The 22942-nt window shown below is 36.5% G+C and overlaps 1 protein-coding gene across 5 annotated transcripts in view; it reads right to left on the bottom strand.

The window, feature by feature from the left end:
- GRM5 (glutamate metabotropic receptor 5) overlaps positions 1-22942 on the bottom strand; it is a 582464-nt gene that overhangs the window by 56492 nt on the left and 503030 nt on the right. For all 5 annotated transcript variants that reach the window (XR_010121538.1, XM_055283197.2, XM_055283195.2 and 2 more), the window contains exon 8: positions 5701-6640. Coding sequence is in view for 4 of the 5 variants with exons in the window: in XM_055283197.2 (XP_055139172.1) it covers positions 5701-6640 (940 nt within the window). In the remaining variant the exon portion in view is untranslated. The remainder of the gene's footprint in view (positions 1-5700; positions 6641-22942) is intronic.

Below are 22942 nucleotides of genomic sequence, written 5' to 3' on the forward strand. Positions count from 1 at the left end.
TCAGTTAAGGTGGAGGCAACACTAATGATTCTGCCACCTGACTAGAATCCCAAGGGAGGGTTTTGCCTTCTGAGAAAATTTATAACTCTGAGCTGTAGGTCTCTGTCATCAATTTAGCTATGAAAGGCCCATTGCATTTTAGAACCCCAGTTCCATGTGCCTGGAAATTCTGAATCTTGCAGAGCTAGAACTTTAGATTCATCAGATTCAATGCTTTATTTAGGTCAGAACTGGCCTTGTGTTCATTTGTCAATTTGCAGCTGAAGTGAATGGCTTAAACGGAAGCCTGGCATTATCTGCTTGACAATGATTTGATGCTGCACCATGTTGTGCTGGAAATTAGTGTCTAGAACCAAAATGTTAATCACAGGGACCTCTATACATTGATGGCATAAATAGCATGTTTCCATATAAAAAAATCTGTAGTGACTCATTTCCATTTAAATAAAAATCTCCCTTTGCTATTTCAGTGAATTGAATGACTGATTCCGGGCACTTTTCTATTTGTGCTCTAGGTTGAGCCAATTTAACTTCACAGAAAATTGTTGGATCTGTTAGAATTACCTCTGTTGTCTCCTTAGGTGCTCAGAGAGCTCAAAGTGATTCTTTCTCCATGATGAGAGGTGGAAATTTGCTTTGTCTAGCCCCCTTCTCACTAAAGATATGAACTACTCTTTGGGCCCCATAAACATGTCTTCTCTTGGGTCTATGATGATGCTTTCCGAAGTAAGTTCTTTGGAGCATCAGTTCTTCAGAATGTTAAGAGGTTTACTTGGAAAAAAATGGTCTTGTGTATATGTTTGCAAAATGATAGAAAGAGTTAACAAATAGATGATAGGTTTCTACAGTGCAAGACTTCTCAGTGTTTATCTCCAATAAGAGAATAGAGTTTTTCACCTTTTTGACCAAATAATTTCTTTTTCATGGAGCTATTTAATTTTTCAAAGAATACACTAATTTTCCAGAGAAAACAGTCCATATATGCTCAGCTCTAGTAATCATCAGCTAAGACCTTAATTTAAAAACTGCTCCATTACTCATTAGTCGTGAGACAATAGGCAAGTCTTCTCACCATGCAGGATCTCAAATTCCTCATCTGAAAAATGGGAGGATTGTTGCTTCAACTTGCAGTGTTTTGTGACAATTAGAAATGTTAGACTAGTTATACATATGAAAAGTTCTGTAAGGTGGCAGAACATAGTAGGTAGGTAATAAATGAACCATTTCGGGGGACTACTTTGATTTGAAACTTTTTTCCAGTCTTCCACTTTGTGCTCCACTTCATCTTACGTCCTTCCTCTTCTTTGCCCACTTCTCTGTTCTATTCCTCTTCCTTCTGTGACTACTACCACTGTGACTACTAGGTGCTAACATTTTAGGCACTATGCACTGGATTATCTAACAAACACCTGACACACCATTTTTTCTTTCCATTTCCATGATAGAGATTGAAGAGACTAAATGTCACTTTCTCATATTCTCTTATATTAGACAGTTTGGGCCAGTGAGACACAAGGGCAATTCTTATGGGACTCTGAGGAGACTTTTGTTTTCCCTAATGAAAGTATACAATGTATGGAACAATGACAACTATATTACAACCATTAGTAAAAGGCCTAGAGAATGGCAGAAGTGTTTGCCTTTGCATCACTGAACCAACACCTGAAGCAATCTCCCTCCACAAGTTTTAAAACGTGAGGAAAATGAGCCCCGAAGTGTGTGTTTGAAAACAGGCTTTCTGCTACTTGCAGACACAATTCTAAAAGGTTGAGGTAGCATTTATTGAATACTTTCTACGTGCTGGTACTAAACACTTAATGCATATTACCTCATTTACTAGTCAAAATAGGAATTATTATCTATGATTTTACAGTTGAGAAAACAGACTAAAGTGCCTTATTCAAATTCATAGCTGAATTGAAATCCAGGTGTGGTTCCAAAGCCAGAACTCTAAACTAGTATGCTGCCTTTGCATTTTCCATCTCTGTACATACAACTTTCCAGGAGCCTGTACTAACTTTTGGAGACATAGTTACCATAATCTTAGATATTATTATATTCTTCATTTTGAGGTATACAATTAGTATCCTCTTTAAGACAGAGAGCCCTTACCGTCTGCCATTCCATGTGGAAGGGACACACACACCCCATCCAGAAACAGACGGCATACCCAATCTCAGATTATAGCAGCCTGTTTCTTCATACACCTGACAGAGGACAGCAGAACAGGGCTGGGCCGAGCATGGTAGATGCTTCTCCACCAAAGACCTACATCCAGAGGCTTGATTTACCTATTTAAGCCCACATGACATCCCAAGAGATGGGCTCAATGGCGTATTAAAATTTTCAAGCCTCAGAAGCACAACTCATGGAAGTGATTTAGAAGAAAATGTAAAAATATTAGAAATACTTGAATTTATTTGTTTCCCATTAGTTAAGCTAAAGTGTGGCGAACCATGTGTTATACATTGGCTTCTATAAAACTAATTATCAAATGGAAGCTGAATCCCTGCATAACCAGCTATATCCTACAGTGTAATAAATAATGCTAAACATCTTGATTTTGTATCACAGAGAAGAAATATTTAGTTTTGGAGCTCATGGAAGCTATAGAGGAAAGGAATTTTAGTTTGCATCTCTTTCTAATGACTGTGGGTTAAAAAGGAGAGCAGATATCAGATGCATGTGATACAAAAGAATTATAGCTTTCCCTGCCCCTTTTTCTTATCCATATCAAAAGCAGGTTCTAGCTTGAATATTCCAGTTGATGGCAAAAAAAGAAATCTCCATATAATCAGACTGTGGCCTGTGTCAGCTATAATCACATAGACAGATCAAGATTTGCCAAGATTGCAGAAAGAAGACCAGACACTTGCCAAAGATCTCTCCTTTCTCTCTTTCAGATTCTAACATCCAAATGCACAGATTTCAAAATTGTAAAAAACTACATGGCCCTGTAGGAAAAACAAGTTAAAACATTGCGACAAAAATCTTTAGAATTTCCATTTTCCAGTGGTTGGCACTATCAGTAAAATTTGTTGCTTTTGTGTGTCCCTTTGTTTATTAAATTAGAAACAAAACAGTTGAAAATATTTATTGAATGTTACTAGAGAAACATTATAACTATAGTAAAGCAAGGGATCAGTGATCCAATTCTTGAGCAGAGACTGATGACCACAGGAGTGAGAGAGATATCTGTAATACAGGACACTGTTGTCTTAATCTTATAAAAGTTAATAGGACAACTAGGGAGTAAGAGTGTGCACATTTGAAGACAAGCAAAAAAGTACCTACCACATTAATACCATCCCAAATTCATTCAACAAACATACCAAAAATCATTATTGAGCATATTCTATGTGCCAAGCACCCTTCAAGGTACAGGCAGGTATTGGAGGCACAGTGATGAGCAAGGTAAAGAAGGCCTCCACCCTTAAGGAGCTTGCTCTGCTTAAATTGGAACATAGGATGTGCTATACAGAATGGCAAGGAGCTGGACAACATAAAGATCGAGATGCCCTGGAAAACTCAGACTGTATAATCAATGTCTCCATAGGTTTGTGCTGCCGTTTATAGTGCTGTCTTTGTTATTAAGATCATCCAGATTGTGTATTTGGTACAGTAACTTTCGTGAGTAAAAGAAGACTGACAATGGTTAACTTAGTTAATCAAACAGCAAACACTTAAGAAGGGCTATGTGGCAGACCCTATACACATGTTAACTTATTCAGTCCTCACAGCCAGTCTATGAAGTATGCATTTCTTTATCTCCATTTTTTCGGAGGAAGAAATCAAGGCATAGAGAGGTTAAGTGAATTTGCCTAAGGTTCTGCACCTGTTAAGTGATGCTGCCAGTATTTAATCCCAGTGCTCTCTAGCACTATACTGTGCTACCTTCAATAAAGTGCCTACTATGTGCCAGCCATTACACATATTATCTCCTTCACTTTTTACAATCCAGTTTGTCAGATGGTAGAAATAAGGTGCAGAGAGATGAAGTAGCACTGCTGTTGTTCAAACCCAAAACAATCTGGCTAGGCAGTCAGTGTTTTCTGCCACCACTCCATGCTGTCTCCCTAAGGGGCTGTCTCTAGTTAGCTTTTTAGGTGCTCAGACATAGACTCCCAATTCCCTCCCTCCATCAATATGTTTGTTTTATATACCAGGCTTTCCTGGGACATTCTGTTTACATATAGGACTTGAAGAAAAGCTGATAAAACAAAAGTTTGAAAAATAAATTTTCTTAGCCAAAAGGAAAGGCTGATCTTGCAGAAATTTCAGAAAAAGAATGGTTCATAGAGGAGTCAGGAAGGCAGATGGAAAATAGGCCAGCAGGTTAGATATATGAAAGGCCTTCTGTGTACAGACCATGACATTGCCAGGATTTATTGAAAAAGAAGACATGAATTACAGTTTAGTTGAACGTCTTGTACAATGTACGTGGAAAGAGATGAGAAGTGTAAAACAAGTAGCAAAGAGTTGAAAGAGGTAAGAGTACAAATTAATAATGTAAACAAATTGGACCTTGTGGATAAAATTCAACTATCCTCTGAGTTATTTTCAAACCTCAGCAGACATAGCATCTTTACCATCATAATAAGTCATGCTTTGAAGATTTAGGACTGATAGAAAAGTAGGACTTTCCTGCAGGCTAAGTGATGGTATAGGAGAATAGTTCAAGCAATGTTATTTAGATATGTAGCTTCCATTTGAAAGCTACATATCTTCCATTAATTTATCTAGGTTTTAGAAATACTGTTAAATTTCAGAAGAGTTAGCAGGGCTGATTTCTTGACCGGCTCTTTTGATGTGTACTTCTTAAATAGAGGTGATACTTTGTCCCAATTATCAATAATCGGTGTTGCCTTTTTGGTACTTCAACATTTTTCCCAAGCCACTGATAACATGATCTTGTCTTTTGAAGTGCGTTGGGATCATTTATCACATAAGGAAGTTCCTTACATGGGGGGAAATCACTGGCTTTTGGCTTTAGATTCTTTTCGGATTGAAATGATCGAATAACTACTACCTGTGATACTGAACTTGGGGTGGGACGAGGCTATAGGCAACAAAGAATTGGGAAACTGACTGGTTGTTTTTATGTGCAAAGTCACTTTGTTGTTTTGCCCTTTTCAGTTGCTTAGACATCTCCCAAAGATTTCATCTTGCCCATTAAGAACTAAAATACAAATCCTACACTCTTGTGCCTCTATCGGATGGGCATTTAAGCACTCTTCTGGCTTGAATAAGGTTTAGGCACGTGCAAGTGCAGTCTGATGTGTCGAGTTCTTGTCATTTTGCTCTCAGTATAATCTTTGTTAGTAATATATTTTTACTCTGTTCTGGTGAACTAGAATTTAACCCACAATGTCACTCTGTTCCCTCAGAACTTGAGGGTCCTTGCCTTGGCTTTGTGAGCTAACTCTGCTCCGTCTGCCCTCTCAACCTCACTCCCCATATGCTGTAACTCTGCTTTATTAGAGATTTTTAACTTCCATGTTTCTAGACTTGGCCTAAGTAATTGGACCCACATCCCATTAACCCCATAAATACAATTTTATGAGAAGGTCCATGCCGTAAGTCACCCTGCCTCACATGGTTTCATTTACTTGGATTTCTACCATTTAAAAGACCCAGGAAACACATGTCTCTGCTCCAGTTTTAGGGGCCAGCGCCCCTCTAAGCCCCCACAACTTTTACCTTAAGGTTTCCCCAGAGGAGCCCCTTCTCTTCCACAGGTTGACTAGGCTGCTGGATCTGCTGGCTGCGGAGGATGACTTGCCATCCCCTACATGCATGCGCACCACGGTAGATGTGGTGAAGGCGCTGCGCACGTTTCTCTCTGGTTTGGCCAGGATGATGTACACCTTCGGCACAAACATGCAGCCTAGGGCCACTGTGGCACTGAGGCTGACTGAGAAACACATGGTGATGATTTTGTAGTTGCTGCCAAAGTAGATTGGCACAAAAGCTAGCCATATAATGCAGGTCGTGTACATTGTGAAGGCAATATACTTGGCCTCGTTGAAGTTAGCTGGAACATTTCTGGTCTTGAACGCATAGAATGTGCAGCTCAAAATCAACAATCCATTGTATCCAAGTGGAGTGACAACTCCTAGGTTGGTGGTGTTACAGATCAGGTAGACTTCTCGAATGCTTGGGTAGTCATGCATTATGTCAGGAGGCTCCATTATAAAGAGGGCAACGATGATGCCCAACTGGATGCATATGAGAATGAAAGCAATCACTAGCTGGGCACAGGCACTCATGAATCTGGGCTTTTTGGTACAGATCTTCTTCTTGCTGCCAGCCAGGATCCTTGCAATACGGTTGGTCTTTGTTACAAGGGCTGAGTAGCTCATGGCTGGGGAGAGACCAATGCCAATTCTCTGAAGGTAGCAGTAAATCTGTTTGGGCTTCGCAATGAGGCAGAAGGTACATAAGTAGCCCAGGCAGATGCCAGCAAGGATAATGTAGCAGAGTTCCCTGCTTGAGGACTTGACTACTGGTGTATCACGGTAAATGATGAAGACTACAGTAACAAACAGGGTGGCCAGGAGGCCAAGGCAGGCAAACACCACAGCTGCAATGGGTTCAGGGTCACCCCATCGAAGATACTGTACTGGGATCAAATCACAACCTGCAGAGACACAAACACATATTGTAAAGGAGGGAGAGATGTTGACTTGGGTCACATATCCCTAAGTTACAAGCAGCTGTTTATGATCATTTCAGTTTGTTCCCCATCTACCTTTCTAATTTCAGAATCTCATGCTACTCATTGTTTCATGTATTCATTCAGAAAATTTTAATGATGATATTACTGAACACATACATGGTCTGTGATATGAACTATTCTAGGTTCTGAAACAAAATAATGCAGAACATGTTTCTTGCCCTCATAAAAAAATAATCAGTGGTATTTTAAACAATTAAAACTGTGATAAGGGCCATGAAGAGGTATAACATGGGTTCTAAGCAGTCTCTGGAAGCAGCAAAGGCCTCCTACAATAGGTATTAGCAAATAAATGTGTTGGTTTGATGGAGTTGGGGATTTCATGGGCTTGTCAAACTTACAGTTAAACTACATTAACTGTAAGGAAGAGAGGCATGAAAAGAAGCCACTGTATGATAGTGTAACAAGTGGCCTAAGATGAGGCTGGGAGGTAAGCAGGAAGGGGATCTTGCAGGTTAGAGAGTCCTAGATCAGTAGGAAGTTATTCTAAGGATCTATGTAGAGCAATGACAGGCTCAGATTTGTGTGTCCGTGTGTGTGTGTGTGTGTGTGTGTGTGTGTGTGTGTTTTAAACATTTCTTTGGTTTCTATGTGGGTTTTGGATGAGATAAAGTTGTGGACACATTTAAGACTAATTTTAGAGCCATATAGAGTGTTTGAATGGATGTGGGAGTGTGTGAAAAGTGAAAAAGGTATGAAATATGACCAACACTAGTAAAGAAGAGTTGGAATTTTCAGAGAATCTTGTGGTTTAGATGTTTTAGAAGATTCTGTTAAAAAAAGGAGGATGTTTATTTTTATAAGAAAACTGACCCCAAAGGCAAACAATTGGCAGGCAAGGGAAGTGCACCACTCTCAAAATCATTCCTTATTCCTTATTTATGACATGGAATTTTTAAATTATTCCTTGGTTATATAGCAGAAAAATAGTGACAGAATATAGCATCATTTGGATTATCTGTCTTTTACAATTTTTTAGGACAGTGGTTCTCAAAGTTGGCTACACACTAGAATCACGAAGACTATATATATACATATTTACACACATATATAAAATCCTGAGACCTGGGTGTCCCATTGGTTGAGCTTCTCACTTAATTTGTCTGAGCGTGACATGGGCATCAGGATTTTTTAACAATACTGTAAGTGCTTCTAATGTGCAACCAAAGTTGAGAACCATTGTTCTAGGAGGATCATTCTTGTCAGACTTTTAAAGAAAATAGACTTGAGATAGCTTCACTGAGTAAGTAGGAAAGGAGGCAAGTAATCTGGAGCATTGGGCATTTGAGGAATGTAGCAGAAATGACTAATTGCATGTCAATATCTATTTTCCCCTTCATTCTCAGCAATAGACTTCTAATTTCATTTGGGATGGTAAAGGCATCAGTTACAATACTACATTTTTCATCAACCATTGCTGTGAAATGTGGCATATGAATAGGTTTTAGCCAATAACATGTACACAGAGGATTCCTGAAAGGAAAATGACTCATGGTAGAAAGTAACCTTTTTCCCTTCTTTACTTTATTCTTCTGCTGCCTGACATATAAACATGATAGCTAGAGCTCCAGCAGTTGTTTTGGACTTTAAGGTAACTTGAAGGACAGAAAATGTGTTCTGGGTTTGGAAGAGAAAAATAGAGGGGGCTCCACTCCCTGAGAACCATGGACCCCCCACTACCTGTGGAATATGCATATCCACATCTTCTTTGTTTAAGCTTCCTTTATTTATTTATTGTCTTGATATATGCAGGGAAAACAAATCCTCATTGATAAGGAGTAAAGTTTTCCTATTAACTTGTCCTATCCCATGATCAAGGGTGTTGCAGTCAGTGGCTTTGAATATCAATGGTTACTGGGAGGTAGGGGAGGCAACAGTAAGTAATGACAGCAAGGAAACATGTAGTTGTTTCAAAATATGCCTAAGGGTAGCTTCGTTGTAGAAAGGGAAGGGAAAGGAAGAGGGAAGGGAAGAAAGAAGGGAAAGAGAAGGGGAAGGGGAAGGGGAAAGGGAAGGGAAGGGAATTATTCTTCCCCTTATTTCTGCTCTGCTGCTGTTTTGCTTTAAGATCTCACATTTCAGATAGTACTATTGGTACTATAATTAAAGTCATAATGGATTTAATAGGAGTTATGAGCTAGCCTGGGATTCTCAGCACACTTTGCAAAATGTTTCTATGGGAAAATGTATTCTTACTCTAAATAATTGTGCATTTAATATTGAAACAAAGGGCTTTAAATTTTAAAAAATTGTGGATAGCTCAGACTAAATATAACTAAATACAAAATAGTTGTGTTATATGACCTCATTCATTATAAAAATACATATCTCATTGCTAATTAATATACCTATATCCATATTTCTAGTCATCTATGTTCCCATGTGCTTCCTATATAGTTGGAATTCAACCTCTGATACTTTAGTACGGCATAGAGTTTAGGCTTATATTTACAAATTTGCTCCTTGGAGAGGCTATTTTACAAAAGAAAGTATCAATCATATATATATATATATATATATATATATATATTTTTTTTTTTTTTTTTTTTTTTTTTTTTTGAGACATAGTCTCGCTTTGTCGCCCAGGCTAGAGTGCAGTGGTGTGATCTTGGCTCACTGCAACCTCTGCCTCCAGAGTTCAAGCGATCCTTGTGCCTCAGCTGCCTGAGTAGCTGAGATTACAGGCATGCCCAGCTAATTTTTTTGTATATTTAGTAGAGACGGGATTTCACCATGTTGGCCAGGCTGGTCGAACTCCTTGCTTTGAGTGATCCACCTGCCTCGGCCTCTCAAAGTTCTGGGATTACAGGCATGAGCCACTGTACCTATCCCATTCCTATATTTATTATTTTATAATAGTTCATTTATAGCAATGATTTGATAATAAAATTTATTAAATATATAGAGGTCTGTTTCTATTGCTAGGTCATATGCTGCTAACGTCCATAGCAATTTACTTATATAGGAAACGTTATGTTTGTATATAGGGCAGGAATCTTTTCATTACCAAAAAGAATGAGCTGGAAAAAGTAATTAAACACTTTAGTTTTACCCCATTTTTTCCTACTGTTCTGCTAAATCTTAATTGTTTTCATCTTAATGTAATTAACAGTTTAATTTCTAAATACTTTGCATAGAATAACATTTACTACTTTTTTATCAGATATATTTTTGAACTCTTCATGTTCAGCTTATTAACATCTGTGTGAAACTAAAGAAAACTCATTAGATATATGTGTTAAAAATGTACATGAGGCTTGCCTCTAACGTGTTGTAATTATTTTCACAAATTTTTCAGAATTTATGTATTTAAATGAATGTTTCTTTTATTTAATGTAAACCATTTAGAAAGTCTTACATTTAGTTTGATGCCTTCATTGCAAAAAATACTGTTGTAACTATTCTCTAAGAATAGCAAATTGGACTCTGATTAAAGGGTTATAATCACTGAATCTTATAATTGAATAAGATCATAGAGTTTCCAAAAAATGGATATGTATCACAATCACTTGGGAAGCCTACAAAACTGTAACTCACGAGTCTAAACTCAGAAGATTTTGAGTCAGTACATTGTGGTGGGGCAAAGGAATCTTTATTTTGAATAAGCAACTTCAGTAATGCCCTATTAGTCTTTGGTGCTTGGTTTGCAATTTAACCTTAGAGATTATCAAGCCAAATTCTTACCCATTGTGCAAATACCTTATGTGATAACTCCAAGATGTAATCATCCTAACCTTACTTAAGGCTTTTTATAAAATATATCATCTCAAGGGCAGCACTGGTGGTGGCGGTGGGGAGATAGATTGAAAAGGCAGGAGGTTGTGATGGCAAGCGAAGACTGGAAATGAAGAAACCAGTCAGAAGACTATCACAAGGAGACAGGGATGATAAAGACAAAAACTAAGTCACTGTACTAGAGAAAACAATTAGTTGGTAAAGACATTTCAGAACTGGAATTGAAAGAAATTATGAAGAAGATAGAAGAATCAAGAAAGGCTTTGTAGCTGATAGTAATACTGTTAACTAAGATGAGGGCTTAGGAAGCAAAGGGTCACATTTCATGGGAATGATATCTAGTTCCAGTTTGAGCATGCTGTTTGTACTGGGTCTGACCTAGTGAGCTTTGAAAAGCTGTCAGTGTGGAAGTTACAGCTTTAGGAATCATCTGTTTATAGAAGCTGAAAATCAGAGACATGGAAATAAACACAACCAATGAGGAAATTCTTAGATGTGGATGAGAACAGAGCCTGGCAGTCTGGTGTAACACCAATACTAATGAATGAGAGAGGGACAGAATATGTCAGGGAAGATGTAACATCAGACAGAAGGAAGGAAGTGTATCAGAAGCCAAAGGAAAGTGTTAATTGGATGGCCCACCACAGTCTCCTCTAACGATATCAGTTCTGTTTCACTTTTTAAAATTCTTACCCAAACAGCTTGCACAAAGCTTCAAGCTTCAGGTTCACAGATATCTCTTCTGACATTAGATAATTATATGTTTTTTTCCCTTCACTAGTATTAGATTTATTTCTTTTGAATAAGGGATATTATACTTTCTAACCTGAAACAAGGTCTACCAAATCTCAGAATCTTGAAATAATGCTAACCTTATTATGATATAAATTTAAATTCTCAGTGATAACTACCCTTACTATGTACACTGTTATACAAATATCTGTGTAGTTATTGTTCCTAACTTCCTTATTTTCTTCTGATCACTGGGCATTTTTTCCATCAATGGTTTTATTTTTTATCCCTGTTTCATCCTTACTGTAATGGTAAGCTACTTAAAGTGTATGTAGAGGTTACCTAAGAGTCTAAAGTGCATATAATGTATAGTTTTATTATGAATTTAATCAATTTAGCATGTTATTATATTTTAAATTAAATAATCTTGATCATGTCAGTGAAATTCCTTCCTAACATGCATATTGCCATTTCTCTGGTTCTCAGAAAATGCACAATATTATATTATTTTCTAGAAATGCAGATGAAACATGGATTAGAAAACTGTGGTCCATTTTCTGATAACATCTATTTAGGTAGCTATTCTCTTTTCATTTTTTTCCCTTTTATACTTGATTCATAAGTCTGTGCTTCTCTTGTATAATCCATCTTTTCATAGCTTGAACTAACATATATTGAAAAGACAAGTTTTTCTTTTTTTAAAGAGGGAAAGTGAGCTGCCAAAACTATACTGTCCACATTCATTCTATTACTTCACTAATGTGTTTCCCATAAGTCTAATAGCAGAATGGATGATCTACTGATTTTCTGGACCCCTAAAAGTGGTGTGACTGCTCATTCACAGCTGGTACTCATGCTTAGTGTTTGATTGTTAGTTTTGCAGTATTAATATTCCTGTAGTTACTAGTTTCTAGACTGCTGCATTTTTCAAACCCTGTTCCAAGTGTCTCTTCAGGGAGAGATGCCTGATGTTCTGTAAATTGGGATGAACAGGAGCTCCTTACCAAGCTCCTAAATTCCTGTGTATTTTGGATAAAGGAAGTTGCTATTTAGAATCTCTGAGAATAAGATGTATGTGCTCTCAGCTGCTGGTTAGGTCATTTCAGGTATACAATGAGAAGGAAGATATAAGATAGATTATAAAAAACTGATATATTAAACTAATATGGGGATACAGAACTGACAAAGGACTCTTGTGGGTTTCCCCTTTGATATGTGAGCAACAGATCTGCCCAGAGCACAAGATGTTGACTGGTGACTAACAACATCATGCTTGCTTTCCATCTATTTAACCAATAAGCCATCTTTCTGCCTTTCCTTCTTTCTTTACCTCTCTGGATTTGGATCTCATGGATGTTGAACTGGGATTGCAGGGTGATACAGAATCAGAATTCTTTCTGTAGTGTTCATATCCCTGATCCTTTAATATTTTTTCTTTACTTAGCCTGAGCTAAAATTTTTCATCACTTCCATAATTCAGAGAATTTGAAGTGATGGGTGTCTGTGTGTGATGTGAGACATTGAGGAAACTAATTTCTCTCTGTAGCACTTACTGTATTTATAATCTAATTTGTGGTGGAGGAGTTTGATTGATTATATCATTAAGGTCTGTCTTCTCTACTTGACTAGAAGCACCCTGATGATAGGGAGTTTGTCTCTTTTGCACACAAATGAGTCCTCAGTATTGAGCATAGTGCCTCACTCATATGGTTAATAATAGCATTTTATAAATTAATATATTTTCTATACAATTAAATATAGAATTCTAATTCTAGTGCATAGATAAGTCGTTCTCAAAAAACTTTTGTGTTGCCTTCAGAAGTCCCAAGTTACAGAACTATTATGTACTGTTTTAGACAGAAGTCTAAAATCAGTTCACTACACTTGAATTTGAGTCTAGTTTCTGGAACCCAAAGAGGGCAAAATTAGATAAGCAGCTCAAAAACTTACTTCTGCCTAGGGATGTGACATGTTTCACATTGGAAATATTCCTCGTGGGTGGGTGCGGTGACTCACGCCTGTAATCCCAGCACTTTGAGAGGCCGAGGCAGGCGGATCACAAGGTCAGGAGTTCAAGAAAAGCCTGGCCAATATGGTGAAACTCCATCTTTACTAAAAATACAAAAATTAGCCAGGCATGGTGGCAGGGGCCTGCAGTCCCAGCTACTCAGGAGGCTGAGGCAGGAGAATCGCTTGAACCCAGGAGATGGAGGTTGCAGTGAGCCAAGATTGCACCACTGCACTCCAGCCTGGGTGACAGAGTGAGACTCCATCTCAAAGAAAAAGATATATTCCTCATGCTGACTAGTCATTTGGGACATTTTTTATGACTGATTAATCTAACTTTGAGTAATTCATTGGATCTGGGAAGTATGTATAGAGGAAAGAATGAGACAGTAACCAGTAAAGTCATTCTTTAAAAAGTGCCATCCAACTATGAAGGTCAGACAGATGTACTTTTCTTAAGGAGGCTGTTAATTGTAACTTTTGTTTTTCTTTTTTTTTACTTTAGGATAGAAAACAAAACAGAAAAGTTCCTAAGTTTTCATCAAGGAAGGCATATTCTATAGTTGATTGATTTTTACCATTACCTTAGCATGAAACAAAACATGGCATGATTGCTTTCTCCAATAAAAATAGAGTCTTTATCCAAGGTGTTAGGCAAGTTTTATTGGTAACTGTCTCAACAGGAAGCTGCCATATTCCTCTTTATGTCAGTATCAAAAACAAAAAAAAGAAGACACTAACATTTATTGAATGCCTACTATGTATCATGTGTTATCCCAGAATTTTATGTAATCATCATAATAAAAAATGAGGTAAATATCATTATCTCTATTTTTCAGAGGGGGCAATATGAAGTTTAATTAGATATGTTAACTATCTGGGACCGAGATTAAAACTCTGTGGTTATCTACTAGCTTATTTAATTTATTTATTTTATCTCTGCTACATCAGGGGAGGCAACTTGGCCAATTACTCCTCTGAAAGAAGTCCTGAGTCTATTTAGTAGGAAACAGAATCATGGTTAATTAACAATGTCTGCATGGGCAAGGTGGGGCTAGTGGTTGCATAAATATTTGATAGCTTTATCTTGACATAAATCCATGCTTCCTCTCAAGAAATCTCATTGGTTCAAACCCTTCAGCAAGATTTTCATTCTGGGCTATGTGTCCTTAGAGTTGCTGCCAGAGACACTGATTGATCAGTTGTTTTTCTTGGGTTCCTAAAGTTTTCTAGGATAGAAAATGTTCCGAATGATCATTCATGGGACATTCCCAACTTTGCTACATAGTAGACTCACAGCCATCCATTTGTCATTGGACCTAGCCTATTCCCCATCCTTCAAAGTTTATTACACATCTCGTTTTAGATTCCCTTAATAGAATTCCTTCACAGAACTGAAAATTCAGAGCTATAGTTTTTATTTTTGTTTTTCTAATTGGTTATATTTTATAGGGGAATTTGAAATTGTGTTCAAAGATTTATAATTAAGACATAAAGAATGATTTAATAGTACTGCAGAGTACTAAAGGGAAATGTGATCACAGATGCACATTTGTAGGAAATAGCTTTGAAAAATATGACTTCCGGTCATACTGCACATGAATAAGAGTGGAAAAACACAGCATGTGAATTTAAATAATAAAGTGTGCTGACTGGAATAATTCCCTCCCTTTCTACTTTTCTCCAGTCCCTTTTTACTAGCTAACTTCTCCTTATTCTTCTACTTTCCAGATTCTCCTTGACGATTATGACTTTTCTGATTCCCTGAGCCTGACTGACAGGTTCCTCTCATGTGGTCAAATGGCTCTCTGGGCCTGTACCCGTCATAGCACTCGCATTCTTACTAATTGTGTATTAGTATTGTCTCTTTGACATGGTAGATTGAGCAATTTGAGAGGAGGAGACTGTTTCTTTGCTTGTTGTATTTCTAGTGCTAGTCATAGTACCTGGCACACAATAGGCAATTAAATAAGTTGAATGAATGAATGAATGATTAACAAAGAAGAGGGCAAGTAAGGAATAAGGAGACATGCCTTTCATTTTCAGCTTGCACACAAATATTTCTTATTAATATGAGCCTTTTACTCTATGTCTCAATTTTTTCATACATAAAATGAAAATAATACAGACTTATCTATAATTAGGGTTTTAATCTGGAGAAACCCTTGCATAAGAATTCACAGATGAGAAATTAAAGAACAATGACCTGAAAAAGGTCAGTGAAGCAATTTCTCAGAAACAAATTTATAAAATGCTTAAAGTTGTTTTTGTATTTTATTGAAATAAAACATTAAACTCATCCCTTTAAAACCTATAGGATATCAGTGGAATTTTGCACACATAATGGGAGCTATAATTTGGGTTTTACAATTCATTTCTATTTACCCTTGCTAGCTTGCCAGACCCTTGTCAAGATCCCTTTCCTGCAGTTTTAGTCAGACTCATAAAATTGCTTATTTTGCAAATAAGCTGCATACTAAAAAGCACTTTCCTCCTATAGCTGGTCATCCATCCAAATGTTCAATAACTTTCTGATTTTATGACTCAGAATTTTGCAACCACTCTCCAGGCCCCACTATATTCCTTCTGTGTTCCCATATACCCTTGATTTTCTTTTCCTTTGAGGCATACCAGGACTGTTCTAAGACCTGAAATTACATTACCTTTCCTAAGGAAGGTTGCAAAATTGTATGCATATTCTGCCACAGATTTTACCTCCTTTTTCTCTTTCCAAGCCTATTTGTTCCTAAATTTTAAGTATCATATTGTAAGTATTCGCCACTTGAGCTATGGGCATACATTTAACTATTCAAATGCTCATGTTTATTACAGAAAGAAAATATGGGGACAAAGTGCACACATGTAAGAAAAGTGTACAAGGGGAAAGATTAATGCCTCATCCTACCCATTAAAGAGATTGAACATTGTTCACACAGCACAGCTACAGCATTTCACTCTTGAGCACCTACACCATTCATACTACTTGGTCCACACCACTATGGTGATAGAAAGGTAATTGTTTGTTCCTTTAAAATAATGTATTGACCAAATGCTCAGGCTCTGTGACTTTACCCTGCTAGTCATTGTATTGAACACTTTATTCTTATTACCTTCTTTAATACCTACAAGGTCCTCATGCGATAGGGACCATTATTTCATCTATTTTCAGTTAAGGAAACTGTTTTCTGTTGGAACTAAAGAGCATTTGAAAGGAACCATAGAAAGAGAAACACAGACATAGAGAAAAGCAGAAGAAATGTAAAGGAAACAGCCAAAATGCAAAAATCAGATATGCAGAGGAAAAAACTCTACAGCATAGTAATGTATCACAAGAGAATTACAATGTCTTTGGGAATTATTGCTGATAGTTCAGATGGGAAATTAGCAAAAGCTTTAGGAGGGAAGGTGATAAAACCTATGTGCCTACATCTCAAGGATTAGTGTGAGGACCATATAAAATAACTTGAACAGTGGCATAATAATTATGAAGTGAGAGAAAGTGGAAATGGGGAAGTGTATACAAAAAACGGTGTGACTCAACATCTGCTAAAGTGCCTGTTTTATTAGATTATGCTTTATTATTCTGGGGAAAAGCCAGGCTACTTTCTCTTTCTAGCTTGTTTAGGTATATATTGCCCTAAGTAAATGGTATTATGTTGTCTTAAATTGTTTGTAAGTACAAGACAGCCCATAATGCTTTGAATTTTTCATCACTTCAATTAAGTGATTTTTTAAAAGGTGTCAAGATAGGAGGGATTTATCTGCTTCATATTACTCATATAATATTTCAATGCTTTGTGAAGCATTTTTCAAGTAGGTTAGGTAATGTAGTAGTTAGCACTGTATCATAATGTTTCATGTTCTAAGGGGAAAATGTGATAATTTATTTTGGGTAAGCTACATTGATCAAAAACTGAAATCCACGAAATCACATTATTGTCTTCAGTCTGGCCATATCAGAGTGGTTTTTGACCACAATGCCATTGTTTTGGTCAGACCACCAATTTATCATTGTGAAGAAGAACGTGGTGAACATTTTTCACTGAGTGGTTTCTGGCAAGATGAAAACTGGTTTATATTCTTTTCAGGGACCTGTTTTGATAAGTTCCATTAAGAGAGGGGCTTTCAGCACTTTTTTTCTTCTTTAGTCAGTGGCGTTTACAAGTTTAAATATACTGTCTTTTTGACTCATCTTGTAGGAAAAAAATTATTAAAAGTTAATGAACGTTGAGAAATTGGAAGAGTAAGAAGGCATTTTAGAATCTATCAATGTGTAAGCCCTGGAATCTCATTTTAAAAGAACCAAAACACAACATTGTTGTTTTTAGTGTTAACTGAAACAACTTTATCAAGCTTATTGTTTGAAAAAAAAGTGCACAAAATTTTTCATTGCATTTTAGAGATCCTGTTAGAAAGAATCCAGTGATTCACAGTCACTTCCATATTTCCTGCAGCATCATGTCATGGAAAAAGCACTAGTTTTACAGAAAGATGGAACAGGGTCTGAGCCTTACTCTCCTGCTTACTGTGTGATCATGAGCATGGGTATTTTCAATTTTCAAACTCAATTTTCTGTAAAATGGAAATCATGATTCCAACCTTTTTTAAAGTTTATTTTTATTATTTTAATTTTTATGGGTACCTAGTAGGGATTCCAACCTTTTTGAGCTGTCAGGAGGATTAGGTGATGGAACACAAACTTGCTATTCTGATAGGTGACAGGTACTCAATACATGGGGATTTCTTACCTTTCTTCCATCCTGTATTCATTTCTTTAGTGAATATTCATTGAATATCTACTATATTCTAACAGCCTGGTATTCTCAAATGAGGAAAATATATAAAAGTTACCGTATTTTGGCTTATATCCTAGCTGAAGGATCAACAGTATATGATCAGCAAAAATACATTAACACATAAACAATATAAAATAGTATGAGGTGATATAGGAGGTAGAGAAAAGAAGAGGTAGAACTGGATACGAGGGGGGTTAGTTTGTAGTATTAAACAGGTTGCTCAGGGTAGACATTTGAGCAAGGACTTGAGGCAGGAAATAATAGTAGTCATGTGGTTATCTGCAGTAAAGCCTTCCAGGCAGATAACTGCTAGGGAAATTACCCCGGGATAAGAGCCTTTCTGACCTATTAATGGCAGAACAAAAAGACCAATGTGTTGAGAGGAAGAACCAGATGAAGTGAAGGGAAAAGTAGGTCAGACACATGACAAAGGACCAGGTCATACAAAACAGGAATTTGTAAGTACTTTGGCTTTTACTTTGAATGAAATGGGAAATCATTGTAGATTCTTATACAATGGAGTAACATTACCTGGCTTATTTTGTAAAAAGATATCTCTGCCTGGAATGTTGAGGAGAGACTGTAAGTAGGGGCAAGGGTAGAATCAAGGAGAAAAGTTAGGAGGTTATTTTCAGAAGAAAGATGATTAATGATGATTGTTAGGCACTTTTACTGGAGATAGTGAGAAGTGGTGGAATTTGGGATATGAAGGATTAGCCAATGGGATTTCTTTACTGACTAAAGGATGTGCAAGACGTCAGTAAATTGACTCCAAACTTATTGGTCTTACCTAATGAAAGAATGGGTTTATCATCAGATCAAATGTCATAGTAAGGATAAAGCAGCCTGGGAGATTAAGAAGGTGTAAAGACCTGGATTTCAGTGATGGAAGTGTAGAATTTAAGATATCTATTAGATATTCAAATAAATATGTCAAGTAGGCAATGGAATATTTAAGTCTGGAGATTAGGTGAGAGATCTGGACAAGATACTTTACATCAAAATGTTTATTGTATAGATGATATTTAATGACATGAATGAAACTGGGTATGATCACCAATGAAGCAAGTGTAGACAGAAAAGAGGATCAAGCCTGAGCTCTGAAGCACTCCAACACAATAGCCTTCATTTTATTTGAAACTCATAAATGTAAAAATATCAGTGACAATAGATGCTAGATCCTTTTTGGGAAAGTTATTTTTTTATTTTTTATTTTGCCAGTGAGGAAAATGTCAAAAGTATATAATGAAGTGATCAATGAAACTAGAAACCTTTTTTATCAGGGACAATGATAAGATAAAAAAACAAATGGCAGGTGCCGTGTAGTATTGTCACAGCTTATGGCTTTCTGGGATTTCCAAGTCACCATTAAACTTCTGCAATTTATTCATTTAGAATCAGAAAGGCTATGAAGCTAATCTAAATGAAGTTAAAAGAGATGTTTATAAGAGTAACCTTAGTTCAACAGATAAAAATTGTCTACTCTCTGCCATTGATTGGGCTAGATAGTCATTGACTTAAAGGGATCTTACTTTCAAATGTAGAAGACATTTAATAAACACATGTTAGGCCAGGCACAGTGGCTCACGCCTGTAATCCCAGCACTTTGGGAGGCTGAGGCGGCCTGACTAACATGGTGAAACCCCATTTCTACTAAAAATACAAAAAATTAGCTGGCATGGTGGCATGTGCCTGTATTCACAGCTACTCAGGAGGCTGAGGCAGGAGAATTGCTTGAACCCAGGAGGCAGAGGTTGCAGTGAGCTGAGACCGCGACACGCCACTGCACTCCAGCCTGGGAGACACAGCGAGACTCCATCTCAATAAATAAATAAATTTAAATAAATAAATAAATCAACACAGGTTAAAACTTTCCCCAAATTTTCTTGTTCATTCATTCTTAAATCAATCCATCTATCTCTCTATTCATTTTTCATCACTGTATTTTAAAAACTTTATTAACAGTAGAGTGATAGTAGTATTCTTGAACAGTTAATGGATACTAAACTTTTTGTATGCTATAAAATTGCTCTAATAATCTTATGAACTAGTTACTACTGTTATCTCAATTTTATGGAAGAGAAAACTGACACTCACAGATAAAAATTTCCGTGCTTTAAGTCGCACAATGAGTCACTGGTGGAGTGTGAATTTGAACATGGGCATGTTTGACTCCAAAACCTTTTGATTTAAACCACTACACTCTTAGAAGAAAATAAAGATGAATTGTTGCAGATTGATATTTTATGCAGCCCAACTTCTCAGCTGTACTTTGTTACACTACATTTGCCGTAAATTCAACTTCCTTAGATTGTACTGGTGAGTGTGTAATGTAGTGAACTTATCTAGAGAAACCTAAAAAGTGCTTAGAGAACTGGGAATTCTGTTGTTAAGCAAAAGTCACTTTCTTTTACAGCTGATCGCCATTATGATCTTTGGTATTTAGGTAAGGATAGTTCCCATAATAGAGGCTTTGATGAAAAAGCGACTGTGAAATGGTGGTGTACTTGCTCTGAATATTATATTGGAAAAAGTATTTTGAGACACACATACATTCCTTAGATATGACGTTTCATTCCTTATGGTCTTTTTTTCTGCCTGAAAATTCATTTCTGTTTTACCTGGTTAGCATCTTATTCTCACATACATGAATTCCCTTTCCACCCAGAAGCTACCTCTGAACTTCCAAGACCTGGTTAATTTCCTCTCATCAATGTTTACTCCCATCCTAGCACTTCCTTTCCTTTCTTCATTCATTTCTGCATTTCCTCCCCTCTCTTTTATTCCTTCATTATACAAACATTAAATTGGTTCTTACACTATGGCAGGGATACTAAATGTTTAGAAATTGCCTCTTTATTTGCATATGTCTCTGCCTAGGCTCTGGGATACTTGAGAGTAGGAAGTGGGGCTCGATCATCATTGTGTGCCCAATACTGGATCTAGTGCTATGTTTGGCACTAGTTGGAACTCAAATATGCGCTAATGAATAATTTCATCCTTTGTGCCACCACTGCATTTGGTGTGTGGTTTAATTATTGTATGTATTATATGTACAATTTAATGCAATTATTTAAGTAAGGTTAGGTACCTTCCATTTATATTTGTATCATGAGAACTTAGCGCAGTGTTAAAAAAAGAGTAGGAACATGATAAAATATCTTTTGCTGAATGAATTAATGAATGATAGATAGCCAGCTGTATATATATGCTCCGGTTCAGATTATTATCTAACCTAGAAACCAAGAAGCTAGATAGCAGAATTCTGAAAGCTATTCCAGTTTCAATATTAACAAAAAATTATTTATTAAAATTGTAATAATAAACACTTATTTCTCATCAAAACTCATCAGAAATTTCCCCTAAAGAATCAGAAACAAATAATATTTAATAGATGCCAAGAATTTTCCCTCCTTTCCTCATCTAAGTTTAATTATAATAGTCAAATAGCACATTTTAAGCACATTTGGAATAAAAAATATCAGAGCAGCCTGGAGATAATTAACATGTGAGTAGCTTGAAGCCGATTTTTTTTTCCTTCTATAATTTCCTGAAAATATGGGGCTCTAAAATGTGATTGTGGAGAGAGACAGGTAGTATAACATAAAAACCCCGCAATCATAGCACCTGGGATTTCTTTTCCACCAGTTTTTTGGTCTTGTCCATGTATAGAATGTTCCTGAGTTTTGTTTCATTCAACTGTAGAATAATATCTATCTAAAAGGATTCAAAAAGATAATGCTTAAGATAGTTATAATAATTGGAAATGAAAAGTAATCTTCCCCATGTTTTTATTTAATGTGCTTATTTATTAAAAGGTAAAAAACCAAAAAGTCCCAAGAAAAATAGGACAAGCTGAGGAACACAAATTAAATGCACATTTGTAAAAAGAGAGCAATTCAAACACGGGAGTTATAAAACCTGCCAGTGGTTACACCTCTTGGAACTCATCCTCTGCTCCCTCCTTGATTCCTACCAACATCTCTTTGTTTAACTCTGCGGCTTTTTTCCTCTTAAGTGAAGAGACAAATGTTCCAACCTCCAAAGCAATTAGGTAACCCAGGGAACCAAAGGAACTTCCTAGAGAATATCCCTATTGACATTACGCTGTTGATACGTATCGTCTTGGATGGAATAAAATGGAAGCATTTTACAGCTTTGGACTTACGTAAGATACATTTCTTTTATGATTGAAAAGCAGGAGATAATGCCAACTTCTTGTCATAAGACTTCCCACCTGGTTACTTCTTGAAAGACAAGATATTTTTGCTCTTTCCTTTTACTTAGTTTATTGGAAGGTTGGCAGCATCTGGTAAGCCCCACCTGGAAGTATTTCTGTGGCTTTGGACTGGGGACCTGAAGATCTTTAGAACTCTTACTACTTATATCTCCTCCTAAATTCTTTGATAAAAAACAAAGATTCTTTCTAGGACAATTTTTGCAGATATGTGGCAGGGAATGTTGTCCCAGAAAAAGCATCTTGGCAAACGCTTTTCAGATAATTCTCTGAACGTCTAGCTCAAATTGTTGCCTTTCACTACTTTTTCTCCTTTCTCTCTCAAACCAGACTACATTTTTCTCAGAGAACTAATTACCTTGTTCTATTGATTTTAATTCCTAATCAAATCTTCGTTGCTTTTGATTCACACTACCTTATCCTTACCCAAACCACTGGTAGATTCACATTGATTTTTGCAAAATTTTCTTACTCTTATCCTCTCTTTATAATTCCCAACTTAGTTTTATATTTTAAAATCTTATCTTTTAGTGTTAAATATTTAAATAGCACAAATAGTATGGAATCATTTAAATTATAAAATTTTTAAATATGCAGAGAAAAGTATAAATGGTATGGAACAAATAAAGTCTATATTAAAAATGTTAATATTTTGTCATATATGTTTCAAATTACACACACACACACACACACACACAC

Source organism: Symphalangus syndactylus, chromosome 6 (assembly GCF_028878055.3).
Source record: "Symphalangus syndactylus isolate Jambi chromosome 6, NHGRI_mSymSyn1-v2.1_pri, whole genome shotgun sequence".
Lineage (NCBI taxonomy): Eukaryota > Metazoa > Chordata > Mammalia > Primates > Hylobatidae > Symphalangus > Symphalangus syndactylus.